General features: G+C 39.0%; 3 protein-coding genes across 5 annotated transcripts in view; 2 read left to right on the top strand and 1 right to left on the bottom strand.

The window, feature by feature from the left end:
* Positions 1–275: 275 nt before the first annotated feature.
* LOC133534773 (mediator of RNA polymerase II transcription subunit 17) lies at positions 276–10,988 on the top strand. Of its 2 annotated transcripts, none has more exons than XM_061874043.1 (12): positions 276–465; positions 564–813; positions 3,277–3,558; positions 3,814–3,949; positions 4,068–4,285; positions 4,966–5,049; positions 5,644–6,577; positions 8,229–8,365; positions 8,843–8,928; positions 9,891–10,023; positions 10,408–10,549; positions 10,709–10,988. In XM_061874043.1, exons 1-12 carry the CDS (start codon positions 377–379, stop codon positions 10,927–10,929), a joined length of 2,712 nt encoding a protein of 903 aa, XP_061730027.1. In that variant the 5' UTR covers positions 276–376; the 3' UTR covers positions 10,930–10,988. The 2 variants fall into 2 exon arrangements, with proteins under 2 accessions (XP_061730027.1, XP_061730028.1); XM_061874044.1 differs by having other exon boundaries at positions 285–465; positions 5,644–5,797.
* Positions 10,981–13,734, bottom strand: LOC133534779 (RNA-binding protein Rsf1). Its single transcript, XM_061874056.1, has 3 exons — positions 13,575–13,734; positions 12,728–13,363; positions 10,981–11,121 (listed from the first exon to the last, which is right to left on the bottom strand). Exon 2 carries the CDS (start codon positions 13,348–13,350, stop codon positions 12,865–12,867), a length of 486 nt encoding a protein of 161 aa, XP_061730040.1. The 5' UTR covers positions 13,351–13,363; positions 13,575–13,734; the 3' UTR covers positions 10,981–11,121; positions 12,728–12,864.
* A 1,394-nt stretch (positions 13,735–15,128) lies between these two features.
* LOC133534771 (protein bark beetle) overlaps positions 15,129–20,355 on the top strand; it is a 35,818-nt gene continuing 30,591 nt past the window's right edge. For both annotated transcript variants that reach the window (XM_061874038.1, XM_061874037.1), the window contains exon 1: positions 15,129–16,134. In XM_061874038.1, coding sequence (XP_061730022.1) covers positions 15,778–16,134 — 357 coding nt within the window. In that variant the 5' untranslated portion in view covers positions 15,129–15,777. The remainder of the gene's footprint in view (positions 16,135–20,355) is intronic.

Raw genomic sequence — 20,355 nt, 5'->3', positions numbered from 1 at the left:
TATGATTTAGGGTGACTACAGGATGAAATTTCCCTAAAGTGAAGTAATCATTACGAATTTAATTACATGATAGAACTTTTATTTCTCTCTTAACTGCTTCTCTTATAGTTAACTACTGAATGAGTATGAAAAATACTACCTTCATATTATTTTTTTGCAAAAACTACGCTTAAAATGATATCATTTCGCCTTATGGGAATTAAGAATTTTGTTTTGTAGCAATTTAACATGTAACGCCAATCTGACAATGACATGAAATTTGTTTTGTAAATTGTAATTGTGATAATGGAATAGAAATGTTTGCCGAGATAATATTAATAAATACATAATAAATATAATATAAACTGTTTTAACTTTTATATAATTTTGCACTAAAATGGCGAACTCAGTAAATATATCAATTGAAGCACCCATAGAAAATCAGATACAAGAAATAACCTACGATGGCCAAGAAATATATCAAGCGTGAGTATTTAATCATGGATATAGGTTGAAATACAAAGTTTTTGCGTAAAGTAAATTGAATTGCTTGGTTTATACGATTTTTTTTTTGTATATTTCAGGCCGTTGTCTATGTCAGAGAACCTTGCGCGTTTAGCACAGAAAATTGATTTTGCCAAATCAGATGATGAATTCTGTAATATTAAGAAAGAGCCTGAAGTAGAGGCGAAATCTGAGGAGGACAGCAAGGAACCCGGGTACCAATCGAGTCAGTGGCCATGGGACTCTGTGAGGAACAAATTGAGAGATGCTCTGACACAAGTGTGTGTCCTGGCCGATGTACTCAGCATTGCCAAGGAGAAAAGATACATGGTTAGAAAATACAATAAAACTATATTGATTTGGTTATCATGGAACTTAAAGTAAGCAGTAGCAAGGCTGCTGAGTTCATTAAAATTTGTTGGGTTATTTCAAAACAAGAGTTATACAAGTCACAATTTTATTACATGTTCCTTTTATTCACTATGCATAATTGATATTTTACTTATCTGGAGATATATTAAAAATAAAATAAATAAATATTTAGGGACATATCAACCTAGTCCATCCTACACATATCAACCTAGACCCAAACTAAACAAAGCTTAGGTACTTGGTAACAATATACATACTTATATACATATAAAACCAAAGCCCATGACCCAGGAACAAATATCCATGCTCATCACACTAATAAATGTCCTTACGGGGATTCGAACCTGAAACCATCAACTTCAATAATAAAAAAATATCTAATGTGAAATTGCGACTTGGATTATATTTTATGGATTGATCCAATTGGCTATTGTCTAGCCAGCAATGTCTGGCTCCAGCCATCACTTTTCACATAAATGCATGGTACATTATACCGAGATATGGCAATTTGATTGCAGATATATTGAGAATATATCATTCTCAATTTACAAATTTTCTTAGGACTAGTTAACACATTCACTGCCAGACAAAAAACGGTGCACTACCCCAGAAACCGGTGGTCTATAGCTGCGTACAAAACAACCCGCCCAGTGGGTTGTCCGGCATCTGAACAAAGTTCACGAGCACCCACCAGGTGGGATCCTGGCAGTGAATGTAACTAAATAATGCGTCAGCATTCATATTTTTTTGTAATTCCAATAACTTTGGCCAAAAGAATGTATCTATTTCCTTTCAAGTTTGATAAAAAGGTGTATTCCCATTTGTGCCCGCCCCACATGACCACTGCCTTACAAGAAGAGGGCACAAATGGGAATGATTTCTATGTAATGCCTATTCCCGTCTGTGCCTGTTGGGGACAGATGGGAAAACACTGATAAAATCAATTTTAAAAATCTCCACATTTTGGTATTGTGTTTCTCTAACTCTTGTTTACAGTTTTTGCCACAATGTACAGCTAGCTGCAGAGAGAGGTGACCCCCCCCCCCCCCTGGCAAAAAAAATCTATTCACTACTACTATACTATTGTAGACGCAACAATGGTCTTTAGGCAACAACATTGCTATCCTTGTAGATGTTATTTTAAGTACCTTGCCAAAAAGGCAAAATGAATCAGACCAAAATAAGTTAGCTGCAATTTTGATAGCCCAGACCTCTACACTACTGTTAAAGCTGCAGTGCATTCAACCAGCAGTTTTTGAAAATTAGTAGGACATTTTTTCATTATACAAGTGCCAAAAAATATGAATTGCAATCTTGAGGCCTCTTATAAATTGACTGATCAAAACCTGACAACCGTTTACCTTGATAAAAAAAACACGAACATGGTCTAAATCGCACCATTAGAACTATTAACATAAAAATTGCTTCGAAAAATGTGTATAGGTAAAAAACTTAAGTAAGTCACCTGTTGTATGTAGTTGTGACGTGTTCGAATAGACAATACATGTTTAAAAGACACACACTAACAAAACAAATGTCTATTCGAACAACTCACAACTACATACAACAGGCGACTTACTTAAGTTTTTTTACCTATAATTTATTTTTTTATCAAACTTACCAATTATAATTTTTTAAATTCAAACAATGATATCCATGCTCAGCGAGCAACCTCTGCGTTGAAGTACTTGAACTCCCTGCCTGAGTGTGTATTAAATAATAAATAAATAATAAATATTATAGGACATTATTACACAAATTGTAAGTCCCACAGTAAGCTCAATAAGGCTTGTGTTGAGGGTACTTAGACAACGATATATATATAATATATAAATATTTATAAATACTTAAATACATAGAAAACACCCATGACTCAGGAACAAATATCCATGTTCATCACACGAATAAATGCCCTTACCAGGATTTGAACCCGGGACAATCGGCTTCATAGGCAGGGTCACTACCCACTAACCCAGACCGGTCGTCATATTGTGTACCGGTCATCATCGTATTGTGTGTTAATTTATTTTTTTTAAATTTTCTTTCTTTACTTCGGACAAACAGTGTATCCATAGAGTGTTAGTACAACAAGAAAATATCTTAACCTAGTATTAGTATTTATAAATATAATTTAAATAAGATAAGCCAATTTACAATATATATATACCTACATAATATATCTATATTATAAATTGCGCAACACTTTTAATTAGCTCGGTCCAGTGCTTTAACATCGGACAATCAAACCTATTAGCAATTTCCAAGTTAAATGTGTATTAATCTACTAAATAGGAATCCCACTATTGTCAGAACAATTATAAAAAAAAACTGTTTAAAGATAAATAAAAAGGTTTATGTAGTTGAAAGAATGCTTGGTAATATTAAACATATAGATTAAATATAAAACTATACTGCTCACAGATTTTAGACCCAATACAAGCAGATCAGCAAGACACACGTCCCATGCTCCAAGTATATGGTCGCAAGAAAGCACTTGGAGCAGCAGCTGCCGTTCTACTGGCAGGTGTGGAACGTCTCCGAGCCAGTGAGACCATGAGAATGAACCGCAACATGCCAGACTTCCACATTGACTTGCTGAGGTTGAGGCAGAACTGGCGACTCAAGAAAGTGTCTAACACTATTGTTGGGGATTTGAGCTATAGGACTGCAGGGTCAAAGTTCAGTCAGACTGGAGTATTTGAGGTAATTTTTGTGTTAGACATGCATAAAAATTGCTCACCTGCACATTTGAATTTCTTACGTTTTTAAATACAAGATACACAGATTTTATAACTGAAGTAGCAATTTAGATTAATAATAAACAAATATAAATATGTCAATGTTTGACTTTTGGGAAAACAAAACAATCTATACCAATGTATAAGAACAATGCATAGGACTGTATGTATGTGATGTTGATATAATCAGAGCATCAATCAACTCATAATATAACTACAGGTAACCAAAGCTCCTGAGGAACAGATAGCAGCTGCCATGAGCCTGAACGCAGCTGGTCCGGCACCTTCAGCACTGCGAGTCACAGTACCCCCTGAACTACAGGGCGTAGCCTTCATATCCGTACTCTGTCAAAAAGGTTTGCTTACTATATAAATAATAAATACCTGATCACAGTTCGACTGACGGACTACTCCTTTTTAATCCTTGACAAAAAAGATCATTTTGGCATCAAAAATAACCTATTATGTTTTCAGAACAAGAAGACGTTGTGACTGCGACTCTCTCCTCTTCTGCTCTAAACTGCCCGGGCACTCTGCCGGGCGAGGGCGCGGAGCTGCACTGGCAGCAGAAGCTGGAAGCCGCACAGAACGTGCTGTTCTGCAAGGAGCTGTTCGCCCGGCTCGCGGCCGAGGCGGTGCAGCTCGATGCTTCGATACCGCACATGGTTGTGGGCAACCAGATCATGGCTACGGTAGGTTTAACAAGTGACTGCTGCTCTCTCGTCAGTCCTAAACTAACCGGTGAAGTTGCGGAGCTGCACTGGCAACAGAAGCTAGAAGCTGCACAGAACGTGCTGCTCTGCAAGGAGCTGTTCACGCGGCTCGCGGCCGAGGCGGTGCAGCTCGGCGCCTTGATACCACACATGGTTGTGGGTAACCAGATTATGGCTATGGTATGTTTAACAAGTCACTGATGCTCTCTCATATGCCCAGTGTATTCCTGCGCCTGTGGGACCAGATGGAAGGCGGGAATGATTCATTCCCATAAGTGCTTGCCAGAGAGACAGACAGGAAAATCTTAACTCCAATTTCAATAAGTAGTAGTAGTAGAACACTTTATTGTACAAAAGAGTAAACAAACTAAAACAGGAAAAAACACACATCATTAGTTACAAAGGCGAACGAGTTAACCTTTAACGAAGAAGTTAACCTTTGAGCAATTGAGGGTGAATTGGAGACTAGACATCCAAGCTGTTCTATTATATATTAAGTGATTCAACTATACAGAAAACCGGCCAATTGCAAGCTGAAACATAAATGACGATCACAAGTTGCTCATCTGCAATAGAATTACTAGAAGCACCTCTCGATCTCGCTTCACTGTTGCTCGTTTTAAAACCATTATTATTAACATGATACGTATTTATTCAAGGTCCTCCCTGGAATCCAGTTGCTCATTGGACTCTGCCATAATAACGGTCAAAATACCAATAACAGCAACCCTGATGCAGTCAAGGTATGTATTCAAGCCTGTTTACTTTTTATCATAAAATAATTTGTTTCTCAATACATATTACGTTTTGATACAAGTGAGGAAGAACTCGCGCCTGACAGTTGACAGTTACACTTTCGCACGTATATCAAACGACGCGCGATGTGCAGAGGAGTCAAGTCAACACCGTTAGGAGTGTCCTCGTGTTGCATGTGATCATAAGAGTCGAATTTAGTGACGGGAGTATATTGCTGGTATTTTTCTTTCATCATTAGTCAGTGTGTGACACCCCACTCACAACTCACAAATCGCATTATATTTAAGGATGACTCACGCTAGACCGGGCCGGGGCCGGACCGAGGCGTTCGACACGTCATTTTCTATAACGGCTGATCAGCGATCACGTGGTGCTTCCCATAGAAATCGAAGCGCCGGAGGCTCTGGCCCAACCCCGGCCCGATCTAGCGTGAGTCATCCTTTACTCAATATCCACCTGCAAGATTAAATAAAAGTTAGTAACTTAAGGAGGATTCAACGCCACTGTATACCCAGAGCATGTTAAATGTTAAATTACCTACTCAGTCATTTAAAATTTTAGAAGTTTGAATGTTTGCTCAGGGCGAAGGTGGCGCCGGCAAGTCGGAGCACGACCACGTGCTGGAGCACTCGCTGCACCAGCTGCTGCGCGCCGTGCACCACGCCAACACGCACCACCCCTTCCCGCACCCCGCCACCGGCCCGCTCGGGCCCTCCAAGCGGCGCTGCCTGGCCGGTACGTACAGTAGAGCACCACCCCTCCCGCACCCCGCCACCGGCCCGCTCGGGCCCTCCAAGCGGCGCTGCCTGGCCGGTACGTACAGTAGAGCACCACCCCTCCCGCACCCCGCCACCGGCCCGCTCGGGCCCTCCAAGCGGCGCTGCCTGGCCGGTACGTACAGTAGAGCACCACCCCTCCCGCACCCCGCCACCGGCCCGCTCGGGCCCTCCAAGCGGCGCTGCCTGGCCGGTACGTACAGTAGAGCACCACCCCTCCCGCACCCCGCCACCGGCCCGCTCGGGCCCTCCAAGCGGCGCTGCCTGGCCGGTACGTACAGTAGAGCACCACCCCTCCCGCACCCCGCCACCGGCCCGCTCGGGCCCTCCAAGCGGCGCTGCCTGGCCGGTACGTACAGTAGAGCACCACCCCTCCCGCACCCCGCCACCGGCCCGCTCGGGCCCTCCAAGCGGCGCTGCCTGGCCGGTACGTACAGTAGAGCACCACCCCTCCCGCACCCCGCCACCGGCCCGCTCGGGCCCTCCAAGCGGCGCTGCCTGGCCGGTACGTACAGTAGAGCACCACCCCTCCCGCACCCCGCCACCGGCCCGCTCGGGCCCTCCAAGCGGCGCTGCCTGGCCGGTACGTACAGTAGAGCACCACCCCTCCCGCACCCCGCCACCGGCCCGCTCGGGCCCTCCAAGCGGCGCTGCCTGGCCGGTACGTACAGTAGAGCACCATCCCTCCCGCACCCCGCCACCGGCCCGCTCGGGCCCTCCAAGCGGCGCTGCCTGGCCGGTACGTACAGTAGAGCACCACCCCGCAAATGTAACCTGATGTGCTAACTTCAAGTTTCTGGCCATAGTAGCTCCCGCTTTGCGTTACTTAAAAATTTCAACTCATTACTCCTTCAGGGGATGCATTTTTATAAACGCTGAAATTGCTTATTCTATGATATAATATGCTAGTACCTGGGCGACCGAGCTTTGCTCGGTTATAACTATTTATTGTAATATGGTGGTGTATAGGTGATAATCTTAACTACATTTTTTTTACTAAATTAAACTTTTCTAAAACAATAAAAATTTAAAAAATTATATATAAACTTGAACATATAAAAAAAAAAGATAGTCACCGGGCGAGATTCGAACCCGTAACACTCGTTTAGCAGTCCGCGTCTTAACCCGCTGGACCAGACGGACAGTGGCTGCTATACGAAATTAGCGACCATATTCTGCGTCGAAAGAAAAACGCATGAAAACTCGACAACACGCGTTTTCCCAAACATAAGACTAATCTAGATAGATTGTATACCCCCAAAAACCCCCATATACCAAATTTCAGCGAAATCGTTAGAGCCGTTTCCGAGATCACAGAAATATATATATATATACAAGAATTGCTCGTTTAAAGGTATAAGATATAGAAGTAAAACTAAACAAAAAGAAAGACACAAATACAAAATGCTATTAGTTCCGCATTTGAATTTGTTTTCATCTCTATACTAATTTTAAACCCCTTTTCCACCACCTTAGGGGATTAATTTACAAAAACACTGAATGAAAATAGTTTTCTTGTATTTTAATGAGGGATTGAATTTCCAAATATGCTGAAATCATTTAGTTTTCTTGTATTAGGGATTGAATTTCCAAATATGTTGAAATAATTTTGTTTCGTAATCGGGCATTATAACTATCTTAGAAGTTATAAAGCATTTATAATGGATTCAAACTTTCAACCCCTTTTTAACCCAGTTAGGAAATGAATTTTTAAAAAGGCTGAAATTACTTTTCTTGTATTCTAACAATATGCAAATATACGAAGTTTCAAGTTCCACACTTGAAAAACATTTTGATCTCCATACAATCTTTCAACCCCTTTTTTACCACCTTAGGGGATGAATTTACAAAAACGCTAAAATTAGGTTTTCTTCTATTTAAATAAAATACCTTTTTACAAAGTATCAAGTTCCTAGCTTAAAATAAAACTATGACCCCTTACAAACTTTCATCCCTTTTTTAACCTCTGCGTTGATTAGTCAATGAGTCAGGACACGTGCATTTATATATATAGAAGTTAGAGGTGACAAAACAATACGTCTATTTTTTCGAGTTATCTCAGGTCTAATTTCATTTTATGAGCCAGGAAAGTAAGTTCTGAATAATCGTGAAGGGAACCGTTGATGACTTCGTCTTAACGATGTTAAAATGTGTCGTTTCCAAGCAAAAGGTCCCACTTTGTCGCTTGCCGTAAGGACGCTTTGAGAGATTATTCGTGTAAAAAGCGACACAGTGGGACTTTTCACTAGACTTTGACACAAATATTTTGTAGTTATGGGGATTTTTGGCTTTGAAGGGAACAGCTATTTATTTCGTATTAACGAGAATTTCGCCTTATCAAGGTTCCACTGTATTTATTCATGAATACATTCGATGTTGCTTGTCTCCAGGTCCTATGGCCGCGGACCGGTACGAGCTGTTGGATATGAGCAAAGAGCAGTCTTTGCTGGAACAAATTATCCAGCAAGCACAGCATTTCTTCATGCGACGTCGCAGCGAATACGTCCTGGATACTATTGCTAAAGAGGTAACGTAATTTCAGAACATGTGAGTTAACTTCAAGTTCCTGATTGACCCAAATGGTTGACTGGTAATGAATGCCTTAAGGCATTAAGTCTGACATTTGTACAATTTTGTATCATGCAATAAAGTTTAAATAAATAAATAAATTGTGATACAGTTTACTCTTGACAGAAACCATTAGCTTAATTCATTACCTCGTCGTCCAGATTTTCTGATAAGCTTTCTTTGGATCATTTGTCATTCTCATCCCACTACAGGTTAAAACGATCAACGAAAACTGACTTAGCAAAAACCGTCATTCTCAACGCGAACTGCATCCATTCTAAGTACCTAATAAGATATCTTTACAGCAAGATTAATAGGCTATTTACTAAACTGACTCACTTTCTTTCAGGCGAGGACTAGGGTCAATCGCTGATCAGTTTGCAATAATTAAAAAAATATATAGATAACGTATAAAACTCTTTTATGTCTTTGACAGGTCAAGGATCCTCTAATTGTGTCACATTGGAACGCCCTAAACAGCCCCACGCAGTCTTGCGTGAAAATCAACATTATGGCATCAGGGTATGTAATATGGCATAAATTTTGAAAATGTTTCTCTTCAGTGAGTGTTGGGCTTATTTCTAGGAGGCTAGCAATAGTTTCTTCGGTTTGACATGTATTTGATTATTTATATAGCTGTAAAAGTGATTAAAAAATAAAGACGTGAGGAACACCGTTACCAGCTCTCTCGTTGCTTTTAACTCCTGCGTTTGTACATATACTCCCCTTCATGACGGTTTTACTCTTACCTGTAGTAAAATATTTCCACCACACCACCTGGTAACGGCTCTCTTTGGTTGTAGTTACCAGTGGCAAAAGGTGGGAAAAAAATTCCCAGTAGTTACCACTGGTAACAACTTGGTGGTAACTAGTGGGAATAACCCTTCTTTTCTTATGTTGGCTGGTAGCAGACTTTTCAAAATTGATGATTTTGAATGATAAATATTTAATAACGTTAATTTGGGTTTGATTTTTGTGTGGTGAAAATTTTGTTCACTCTGTGGCTAAATTTATTTAACCCTCGTGCCCTGAAATCCTCGCAGCACTCAAAATTCCACTTGTCGAATCACTCGCTACGCTAGTGGTTAAATTTTGGAATATTTCGTTTGCTTGGGTTTCAATATTAGCAATTTAGCACGGGCGGTTAAACGACAACTTTTCCCCCTTGTAAGACAACTATTTTTTCACCACACAAACTGGTAAAGGCCCTCTTGAGATTTGATTTGGTTTGATTCGTTTGGTATTTCATAGTTCGTATTTTCCTCGCGTTGGTGTGGTGAAAAATTTTGTTTTTCACTTGGGAGGCAAAATTAGTTTAACCGTCGTGCCTTTATACCCTCGCAACGCTCAAGATTCTATTTCTCGAACCACTCGCTACGCTCGTGGTTCAATTTTGGAATCATTCGCTTGCTCGGGTATCAATATTAGCACGAGCGGTTAAACAACGACTTTGCCCCCTTGTAAAACAAATAACTATTTAACAGGTACGACGCTGTGTGCCGCACATCCTTGGTCGTGCACGTCGGCGAAAAAACTCTCAAGTGCATTTGCCGCGACGGCAAAGTACGGCATCTGTCCTACGAGCTACAGGAACTAAGAGACCTAATTTACTGTCAGGTAACTTAAAACCAACACAAAAAAAAAAGTATTATCTAGTTGTAATAGGGTATCTAGTTAAAATTTGTTGAAATTTAATATAATTTGATGCAATAACGCGATATATATATAGTTCACTTGTTATGCGACTGAAAACTAATCTTTAATGCATCACATGTAGAAAACCAATAAATATTCATTATATTGAATAGTAGAACAGTTAATTAGTATGGAAAGAAGCACTTTCAATTGAATGAAAGTAAATACATTTCAAATCTTTTTAGGAACAAAATGAGGCAGTTTTATATGATTCAAATTTTAAAGGGGTTGGTGTACAAGTTAGCCGTCTGATTTGCAATTACCTGTATTATACTGTAATACCATGTATACTTCTCTCTTCCTTAGATATACCAGCACCAAATGACTGCAGTCCAAGCTGTTGGTCGCTGTATGGGTTGGCAGCTGCTTGCCAGCAGCTCGCATCTTGGTTCGGGGCCTGTAGAACCACTGGGGAATGCTTCATCATGCCTACTAGCATCTCCAAATGGTATACTTTATTATCTTATATTGTTTGTTGTTACAAAATTTATCTTGAAAAAGGTGGAACTGAATAATGTCAGTTTACTTTGACAGAAATTACTTATTGAAATTTTGAGTTAAGTGATTATGTTACTAGTTATATTAATATATCTTTTTATCTCTTCAGGTGATAGGATGATAGCAATAAGATGTGAGCCTTCAGTGGGCATGCAAGTCTTCATTGCTCAATCTCCAAGGAAAGACTTCTTCTCTAGTGAACTTGTGCAAGACAAGAAATGGGAAAATCTGGGTGGAGCTTTCAAGGAAATCAAACTGGACAAAATGGAAGGCAAAAACTTCTTGAACAAAATGGAGCTTCTTATGGCATGTCTCAGCAGCCCTTCATAACTATAATTTATGATTAATGTAAGATAAAATGGTATAATAAAACTTATTAAACAAAGTAATCATATTTTTCATTTATTTATAAGGGGACTTAACAGTAGATCGCTTAGGTAGTATGTTAAATATTCACTGAAGATTGTTCTTGTATTAATTTCTCGACGAATTAGTAGATTCGAGATCAAATATTCCAAGGAACTGCAACAAAAAGATTATTTGGTATCTGAACATACATACATAGATAAAAGGTTTTTGTGTGATAGAATTAACCTTTTGACCGCCACCGTCGGCTGTGGCCGACATCTGAAAGACTTGCCAAGGACGCCAACAACGGCTACAGTCGACAGTTTCGCCAATGCAATAGGGACTAACGCGGGACCCCGTAAAGTTCAATTTTGCTTAAATAATCGTGATCGCCTGCGTCCGGCATATTCCTTCGCCGTCTGGCGTTCAAAAGGTTAATGAAGCTATGATGTCAATAATAGCTTCTGGGCCTCTGCTTCCTTTCCCCAGCAAAATTATATGGAATTCAGGGATTCAAACTAAAGCCATATCAAATTTGGGATATAGGCAGTTACTTTTGCATTTATAATAGTAGGGATTGACAGAGGTCACAGTATTTTTTTTTCATTTGTGATAGCATAAATGGACACAAACACAGATGTCATCCTATTCATACTCATTCATAGTACTATTATAAAATAAACTACAGGATACCCTTTACCAGGCCGCGAAGAACAAGCATGCTTAATTAATTAAGTACTTAATACAGATTAACAACTGTAATGAATCTCTTGTACAAAATGCAAAAGTCAGATATGTTCCTGTAAAACAGAAATGAAACCTGGGACACAGTAATCCCATTATTGCCTGTCTTGAGTAATGAACTGCCAGATTCAATTTAGTGTAATTATTTACCAGGCAAAGGTTGATAGTTATAGGATGAACATTATATGATATAATAAGATAACTAAATGGGCCATGGGTAGAATAGTTCCCACATAGTCAAATTCTAACAAGGTAATGTGATAGTGTCATCTCACTCCTAATTCCAGAATTAGGACCAGTAATATTACAAAAACAATATGAATATTTAGTAAAGTATGAGATTAGATAACCTTCCAACACTCAAAATCTACAAATTATCAAAACTTTAAATGATTTGATTTTAAAGTACCAGATTAGATAATCTTCCAACACTCAAAATCTACAAATTATCAAAACTTTGTCCACTCTGCTTTTATTTCTCTGAAACTAACAGTGTTCGGTTTCCGTCATAAACCACCTAAATTACTGGTCAAGTGAATTCAAACAACTGCCAAAGAAACATTATTGGATTTAGAAGTTTGCTGTGAATGAAGATCATAAAATAATATTTTCAAGGATCAATATAACACTTAATAGGAGATTTGGAGCTAAAACCTGTAAATAATATATTATGTGAGTGGCAAATCACCCTTTGCCTGGTAAAGGGTTAACTATGCCTTAATGTAGAGTCAATGCAAGATGAGTTGAATGGTGCATGGGTTATATGTATACTTATTATTTTAAATGTCAAACTTCTATGAAATTATGACATTTACTTGACACTTGCACCATCTAATCAAAATCACTGCCAACTTTCCTTGACTAGTAAAGAAATATGCTGTTAAGGTTTATGAAAGTACTTTTGTGGTCTGCATAATAATAATAACATTTATCCTGAATGAAACCATACTGCTTTTAAGTTATAAGGAAAATGGAACACCCAAGAGATTGAACTACATATGCATCAACCTAGTTGTGAGAATAAATGCACACTCACCTCTAATTCCTTGAGACTTAACACCAGCAGAACTCTTCCTAGAATCCAACCCCCAGATTTACCAGACATTGAATTTAAAAACTTGGAAGGCTTCAGATTATGATAACACTAACACCTAAATAAACTCTAAAGCTAAATTAAAACCGAGAGAGAGGTGATCGAGATCTGAAATTTCCACCACCACCGCCTGACCCATAACCACCACTCCCTTGGCTGCCTCCGTTACGGTTGAACGACCTGCCACCTCCACCACCTCCACCATAAGGGTTGAAAGGTCTGTTGCCACCAGGGGGTCCTCCAAAGGATCGCCCGCCTCGGAAGCCACCGCCTCCACGTCCTCCCCTGAACCCACCGCCGCCGCCGCCGTTTCTCCTGGGTCCGTCCCGCTTCCTCGACAGTTCAACTTTTAAAGTCGTGCCTAACATCTCGATACCGTTCATCGCACTACACGCATCTTCAGCCTCTTGTAAGTTTTCAAATTCTATGAAAGCAAAACCTGGGGGGTTAAGTGCTACCCAAACGGAGTTCAATTTGCCATATTTGTCGAACTCGCGTTCTAAGTCCTCCTTCTTTATGCCTTCTATAAGGCCGCCGACATACACCCTAGTGCCACCGGAACTCATTATTTTTGGTTATCTAAAAAGGCAAATATAAATATATTTAGTAATGCTGCAATATACTGCGCGTTAAATAATTCGATTCAGATCTGACGTGTGAACACTAAATACATAAATACAATGCATTGGATAAAACAAAATGTCGTCAGTCCGTTAATGCCACGCCAACGAGTATTTAGTTTTTTTTGCAAATATTACGCACTCATGGACAGTGAATTTAAAGTACTTACATTTATCTGATTTAGACGAGTGAAGGTAGCATAAACTACACTATAAACACTGCGTATTTAATTTGTTTTTTAATTTTTAACTATGATGAGAGACAAAAATGGATCAATGAAATTGATTGATGTCGACCGAGTGAACGAATGAACGAAATGAATGGCTTTTGTTGTTTTTCGGTCGCTGAAAGACGCAAATCCGTAGAGACGTTTTTAGGGCTCTACATACGGATGCGAGTCGTACCAAGATATGTTAGCAGCGCACAGTGATGCGTGTAGAACAATGTAATTGGACAAAAACCCGATTGAATATCGCAAAAAATTTTATTACAATTAATAGCTAATACCCCATACATTAAGATTACCACATGCCATTTTCCCCTCCACTTCTTCAATATTGAGTGATAAGGGTAAGTAATTATGACGATGTGAATTTTTTTGTGCAATCGCTACAGCGATTTTGACAGTCCAGACAGTGAAAGTGTTATTTTAAACGTCAAACTTGTATAAAATTATGACGTTCACTTAACACATGCGCAGGCTGGACTAACAAAACCTCACTAATAATTGCATGCGATCGATTAAATTCGTTGAAACTACTTAAGCGTTTGATACATATTAATTAATTCAGAGCTGGGGGCCTACCGCGCAAACCGAAATTCGCGAATTGCGGGGATCTTTCTCTTTTACTCTCACTAAGACGTAATTAGAGTGACAGAGAAAAATGCCCGCAATTGACGAACTTCGATTTTCGCGGTAGGCCCCCAGTAACTGCCAAAATCAAAGTTCGCAAATTGCGGGCATCTTCCTCTGTAACTCTAATTATGCCTTCATTGGAGTAAAAGAGAAAGATCCCCGCTATTTGCGAATTTCGGTTATTGCAGTAGGCCCTCGACGTTAGCATAGTCTGACAGAGCGCCTACCGCGAACCACGTTCGACGTGTTGCCTCCCTGTCACACTTACGTACAAATTAACAAGTGCGACAGAGAGGCAACATGTCGAACGTGGTTCACGGTAGGCCCTTAGTAACATTTTTGAAGTGAAATCTTCTTTAGCGGCGCTGTGCACTTTTTGTGATGGGGAAGAAATGTTAAACTCGCGACAGGTCATGTGACCAACAGATTCGGATTGAAAATTCGTAAGACGGACACGTGACCTAGGAGCCTACGTGGGGCGTAGGAGAGGAAGTATCCCCTCTCTTTCTACAGCGCGGCGAAAGCTTTAGAGATTGGCGATGATGGTTCTAGTAATGATGATGGTGTAAGAGTCGTAGAAATTATGGATGGAAGTTGATTTTTCTGAGAAATAAACTTTTTAATGTTAAATAATTGTAATAGTTCTGAAGTGTTAAATTTTTAACGTTATATAAATTGTCATGTTTGTGTACGATAGTGCAATAAATGAATATTGTATTTTACCACATAAATGATAAGTAGTACTTGTATACTGATAATTAAAGCAATTTGTGCAAAATTATTCCCTAGCCATTCCAAAATATCAAAGATGCACAACGTTAATATTCAAGTTTTCACTTCTGCCGGCACTCCCGGAGTGCAATCCGTTGCTTTTTTTATTTTATGATTCTAATTATGGCGACTGACTAAGTAAAAGGTGTGAACCTGTGAAGCACTTTAGTTGGCAATTATCTAAAATCACATGTGATTTGTTGCAAGGTATGTCGAAGCCGTAACGTAAACCGCATCATGCAATTAATGGTGAGGTGTGTAGAGCCCTTAAATCGTCAGTGTAGATTAGGATTTATGAACGAATGAATGAATGTTCAATATATAGAATTTCCTATACAAGTTTTTATATGTGCAGCGATCACAGCGATGCGATTTGCGACTGGTCGAGCCGCAGAGCGCGTAGTGGTAGGGGGAGTAGGCTTTGAATCGAGAGGGAAGAAGGGAGGGCAGCGGGAGGAAACTAACTACTCAAAACCGGCCAAACGACTTGTTCAACGGTTGCACGGTGGCGCGCGTTTACGTTAGGTTTTTCTTTGACGTGCTTGTAATCCCACCCCACCTTTGTTTCGGTATGAATTGTTTTGATAAAGTTTTTACAATTGATATGATAAAAACGATTTATATCACTAAATACTGAAGATGATATAATTTTTACCTGTCAATGTTTGGATAGGTGTTGAAATAGGTTGCGGGCAGGTGAGGAGCGACAATAAAAGTGAAATGAATATTAAGTTCAGTTAGCAAAATGGAGTGCTGTAAGGATACGGGAGTTCAGAAGAGACACAGTCAGTTCAGTGACACAAAGTATAAGTGGAGGACGGCAGTGTTGATGGTGGTGTTGTGTTGGTTGTGCGTGAATGGACAAGAGTTGAGATACAGTGAAACTGACCCTTATTTGTTGAACAAGTCGTTGGGATTGACGGAATTAGCAGGCGGGATCGTGGCCGGCGGACGAACTGTATGGAGAAGCGAGGGTAGTCCGTACCTCCTCCGGGATGACTTACTAGTGGAAAGGGAGGCAGAGCTGGTCGTGGAGCCGGGCGTCGAAGTGCGGTTTGCACCTATGATTGGCATCACCGTGCGCGGAAGATTAATAGCTGTGGTAAGTTTCTGGTGAACACTGAACTTAATTTTTTTATGATTCTTCTCCGTTAGGTACATTGCTTGCATCGCTTAACTATAATAGCTGTGAGCTAAACTCTGTGTAGTATATTGCTAAGTTGTCCTACAATTTGCGCTCCAACAAAGTATTTACCTAGTTACCGCAATCCGTGCTAGTGGTAATTAGACTATTTGGTTATCATTACGTAGGTGTAGTCCCGTTAATGCTTTCCATTTATCATCAAGACGAAGGACTAGACAAAGACATTAAGCTTGTTACCTAGTAGTTAAATAGGTATCCATTTTATGTAGGTAGGTAGTTGCTTTTCATAATGTTTTTTTTTATGAATAATTAAAACTTTTATAAATATAGTCTAATTAGCAATTTCAGCAAGAAACGATCTATGGAAAAAATCTGATCAGACTCTGATTGGATCGAAGTAACTGTCAATTTTATTGCCATGTGTAAATAAACAAAATAGTATTTTTCTCTCTTTTTCCATACTACTGGCATGTGATGTGGGTACCTACGTACGGTATTACTTTATCGTAATTTTTAGATGTTGTCACGGAATAAGTACCTATTTACATAATACTACTAAGACCAAGCATCCTACTGCTTTCCATTGAACCAATGCCTAAGATCTTTAATTATAAAAATATCATTATCCATAGGTTAGAATCATGTACGTTATTTAAAACGTGTATTTTGACGTAATGGGCATGTTACTTCTTTTAAAGTTACCTTCTTCATATACCTACCTAGGAACATAAAAAACAACGTAAGGCAGCCTAAGTTGCATTGCAGTTATAGTGATTACAAAATACACAAACAGGTAGGTGCGATTCACCACAAAAACTGGTCCACTCATATTGATCGAAGCGAGCTCGATAACAACAAGCACTTGATAAATTCCACTATGTCCTGATTACGGCACGTACCTACGGTACTGATAAGACCATTTGTGGCGCTCATTCACCTGTGCTATTGAGTTTTTCACCTGATTGTGTACCAAGTGCAAATATTTAATACAAATATTTTAACTGTATTCAAGACTGGTTTACTTACAATTATGTGACACAAACTAGGTCTACTTTCGCAAAATATTTTGTATGCCTTACACTGAACTTACCTGCAATGAAATTACCTCCTATACAGTTGGTTTTAATACAAGTAGGTAGCTAAAACACAAGGACTTTGTAATAGTTTTTACAAAGCTGGTAACTTGTTATCATTCTGATGTTTAGACTTAAGCATTTTGGATAATATTACATGCCGTAAAAGTCTCCGTAGCTGTAGACTTAAAATTCAACGCACGCATTACACAATACACAAAACTCCTTAACATATTGGGTACTTATAGAGTACCTTGTGTGCGACCCTCATGTTCCGTCTTACCTGGCAAGTAAGAGAATATCCGTCAAGGGGAAAACAAAGCCCCAAGAACACGTGCGTGCCTACAGCCAATCAACCGGCATGGCAGCTCTGACCCAAATAAACTAATCACTGCCTACGTTTTCAGACCCATTAGCCAATTTTACCATAGATTTTGCATAAGTATTATGGTTTTAGTACTGAAGGTACAAATATGCAATAAATACCTGTTTAGATCATTCAATCAAAATGCGTGAGCTATGAAGCGTTCTAGTTTCGTATTCCATTGGCATAGTGCCATAGGCATATAATTCACCGGTGAGTGCAGTGGTAATAGTCCCTCAAATCTTATATTAGGTCAAGAGTGAATCATTGATAATTAAATAAGCAACACGTGTTAATGAAGGCAGCTGATGCGTCAAAAAGCGCCGCAGCTGACCGAGGCTGACCCGGACCGGGCCCATGCGACATCCTCCCGCTAATTCAATCAGCAACACGAATCTCCACTAGAACCCAGTCATTTAGCGATAGCAAACTTCCTGGGAGATTTCCAAGTGATTGGACTTACCTATAAGTATCATATTTTATTAATTTTTCGACAACTTTGTATTCTAATTCGCACATTCTTAAAGATTCACTGATGATCTAGTTTTCATTTCCGTGAACGTCGGATGAAGAAGTGTAATTAAAAGAAAGGTTTATGATTTCTATGAATCAACTTAAATGCAATTAAAACTTGCGCAAGACATAATTCCTTATTATGAGACTATGATTAGTCATCTCATCGATTCTTCTAAGAAAAGATGTTGTATCTAATTAGATCACTAACTTCCTTGCAATTTCACCTTTCTCCTAGATGCAAGTCACTTCTCGTGTCATTATAGAAAATGAACTTGAAACGGAATGGACTGACTGAATTATCCATGTCGGATTACATTTCAGCGAGCGTGCAATCTTGATTTCGCCGCCAGTAATTTTCTAGTGAAATTAAGCACCTTGTGTGGATAAAAAGCATCGATTTTGGTAAAAGACAAAAGTAACATTTATCACTGTTAGTGATGAGAAAATATATTATTTTTATTGAATAACTTGATAATACTTACATATTAAATTCGCGTGAGCACCTATGGTGTGTACATTGTGAACTGATCAAAGAATATACCTACTCACTCATAGTATCTTTACTAACACATCTTTATTCTTAGTTCTCATACTTAAGCATGAAACAAGAGGTTTGAAGATACAATGGATCATAAAATGGGACCGTTATATAAGTTCCCGCTGAGATCTGAGATGCGACGCCATCGCCATTAAATTTAACCTAAAGGATTTTCTTTAAATAATAATGTGTTTCTACCGGTCGGAGCCATTTGTAACATGGTCGTTAAAGAAAATGGCTCCTCTATAATGACGGGTAAACCGCATAACTTTCACTGTTTTGACCGAGGACCATAATGTTTTTATTAGGATTATATTGTTTAGTCTATTTTTAATTATTATTATCAAAAGTCCTAATGTCTATTTGACGTAGCTGAAAATTGCCTAGTATACATAAATCTAGATTTGATTTGAATAGTTGTAATCATATCGAACGACGTACCCACATTATCTATGCATTATGCAACATTATCTAAGTTACTAGCCAGGGAACCGAACCACTTTATCACATCAAACGAAAACAACCATGCTTGTATAATTAGGACCGCTCCTATCAAAATTGTGTCAAGATCTGTAAACAGATAAGCGACAGACATTGTATTCATTGGCAAAAAAAACCTACGATTGCGATAATATTTCGAAAGCATTCTAAATAAAGAGTAAGACGCGAACCTGTTTTTCTCATTAAGTGTGTCAGAGCTGAAAAAACAAATTTTGCGAAAATTAAAGAACAATAGCTGCTTTCTCGTTATCGATAAATTAGGTGAGGCCTGGCAAATACAGTTAACGGTTAACGGTAGCGGAGACTGATCTTACAGTCCTACGCCTTGGAACCGTAGTAACCTTGATTGCAAATACCTACTTACAGTACTTACTCGTAGGCGCCGGCTCTGAATCATCGACTAGAGCTGCATTTAAAGGCTGCTTATTCCAACAGAGTACTGAACTAATTTCTTTAATCAGTGTCTCATTGGTACGCAGCTATCTTCATATAGGTGTATTACAATGAAAGTTGACGCAAGTGTTGTTTTCAAGGATCTCCTGTAAACTGTCAAAAGGCTAATAGTGCGTAGATAACTCTTATGAATTTCATATGGGGATACATTGATGACAGGACAAGCTTGTTTATAGTGCATAATAATATATATTTACGCAGTGTATTCTCTATGAGGATAATATTCTCGCTCGTAAAATGGCTTCCTGGCCTACTTACTCATTACCAGTATACATTACGTATATGTTAAAACCTAGCCTTCAGACGTATTCAGGGCACAGGTAACCGCGTACCCTGGGTCAGTGAGCGTATGTACTTTCATTATGTCTTAACAATCTCCTCACAGTGAGTCACAACGTGTTGACACTAAGTGATATCTGATTCATTCATAGCGTAGTATTACTTCCGTTATTGTTCATATTCTTATCAGCTACTTCCCTGAAAGACGAGACACCGAGTGTGCAATAACACAAGACGAATAAAAATAACTGATAACTAGAAAGTTGTGTTCCTTTAATATGAACTTGTAGAGAGTACTTTATATGTTTAATTATATAATAGATATTTAAATTTAAGCACATATGTTTACTATATACTATAATACCATACAAATACTTTGAATATAGTGGTAATCATAAGAAAATATTATAGGCACATTCTCACACAAATCCTTACAAACAATTATACAATTTATG

The sequence above is a fragment of the Cydia pomonella genome, chromosome 2 (assembly GCF_033807575.1).
Source record: "Cydia pomonella isolate Wapato2018A chromosome 2, ilCydPomo1, whole genome shotgun sequence".
Taxonomy (NCBI): Eukaryota; Metazoa; Arthropoda; class Insecta; order Lepidoptera; family Tortricidae; genus Cydia; species Cydia pomonella.
The sequence above is the reverse complement of the archived record's forward strand: the minus strand, read 5'-3'. Positions and strand labels throughout refer to the sequence as shown.

Coding starts and splice junctions, on each gene's coding strand:
- LOC133534773 (XM_061874043.1), top strand. CDS start 377: ATGGCGAACTCAGTAAATATATCAATTGAAGCACCCATAGAAAATCAG. Junction 466..563: donor GGCCAAGAAATATATCAAGC/GTGAGTATTTAA, acceptor TGTATATTTCAG/GCCGTTGTCTATGTCAGAGA. Junction 3,950..4,067: donor ATCCGTACTCTGTCAAAAAG/GTTTGCTTACTA, acceptor TTATGTTTTCAG/AACAAGAAGACGTTGTGACT.
- LOC133534779 (XM_061874056.1), bottom strand. CDS start 13,350: ATGAGTTCCGGTGGCACTAGGGTGTATGTCGGCGGCCTTATAGAAGGC.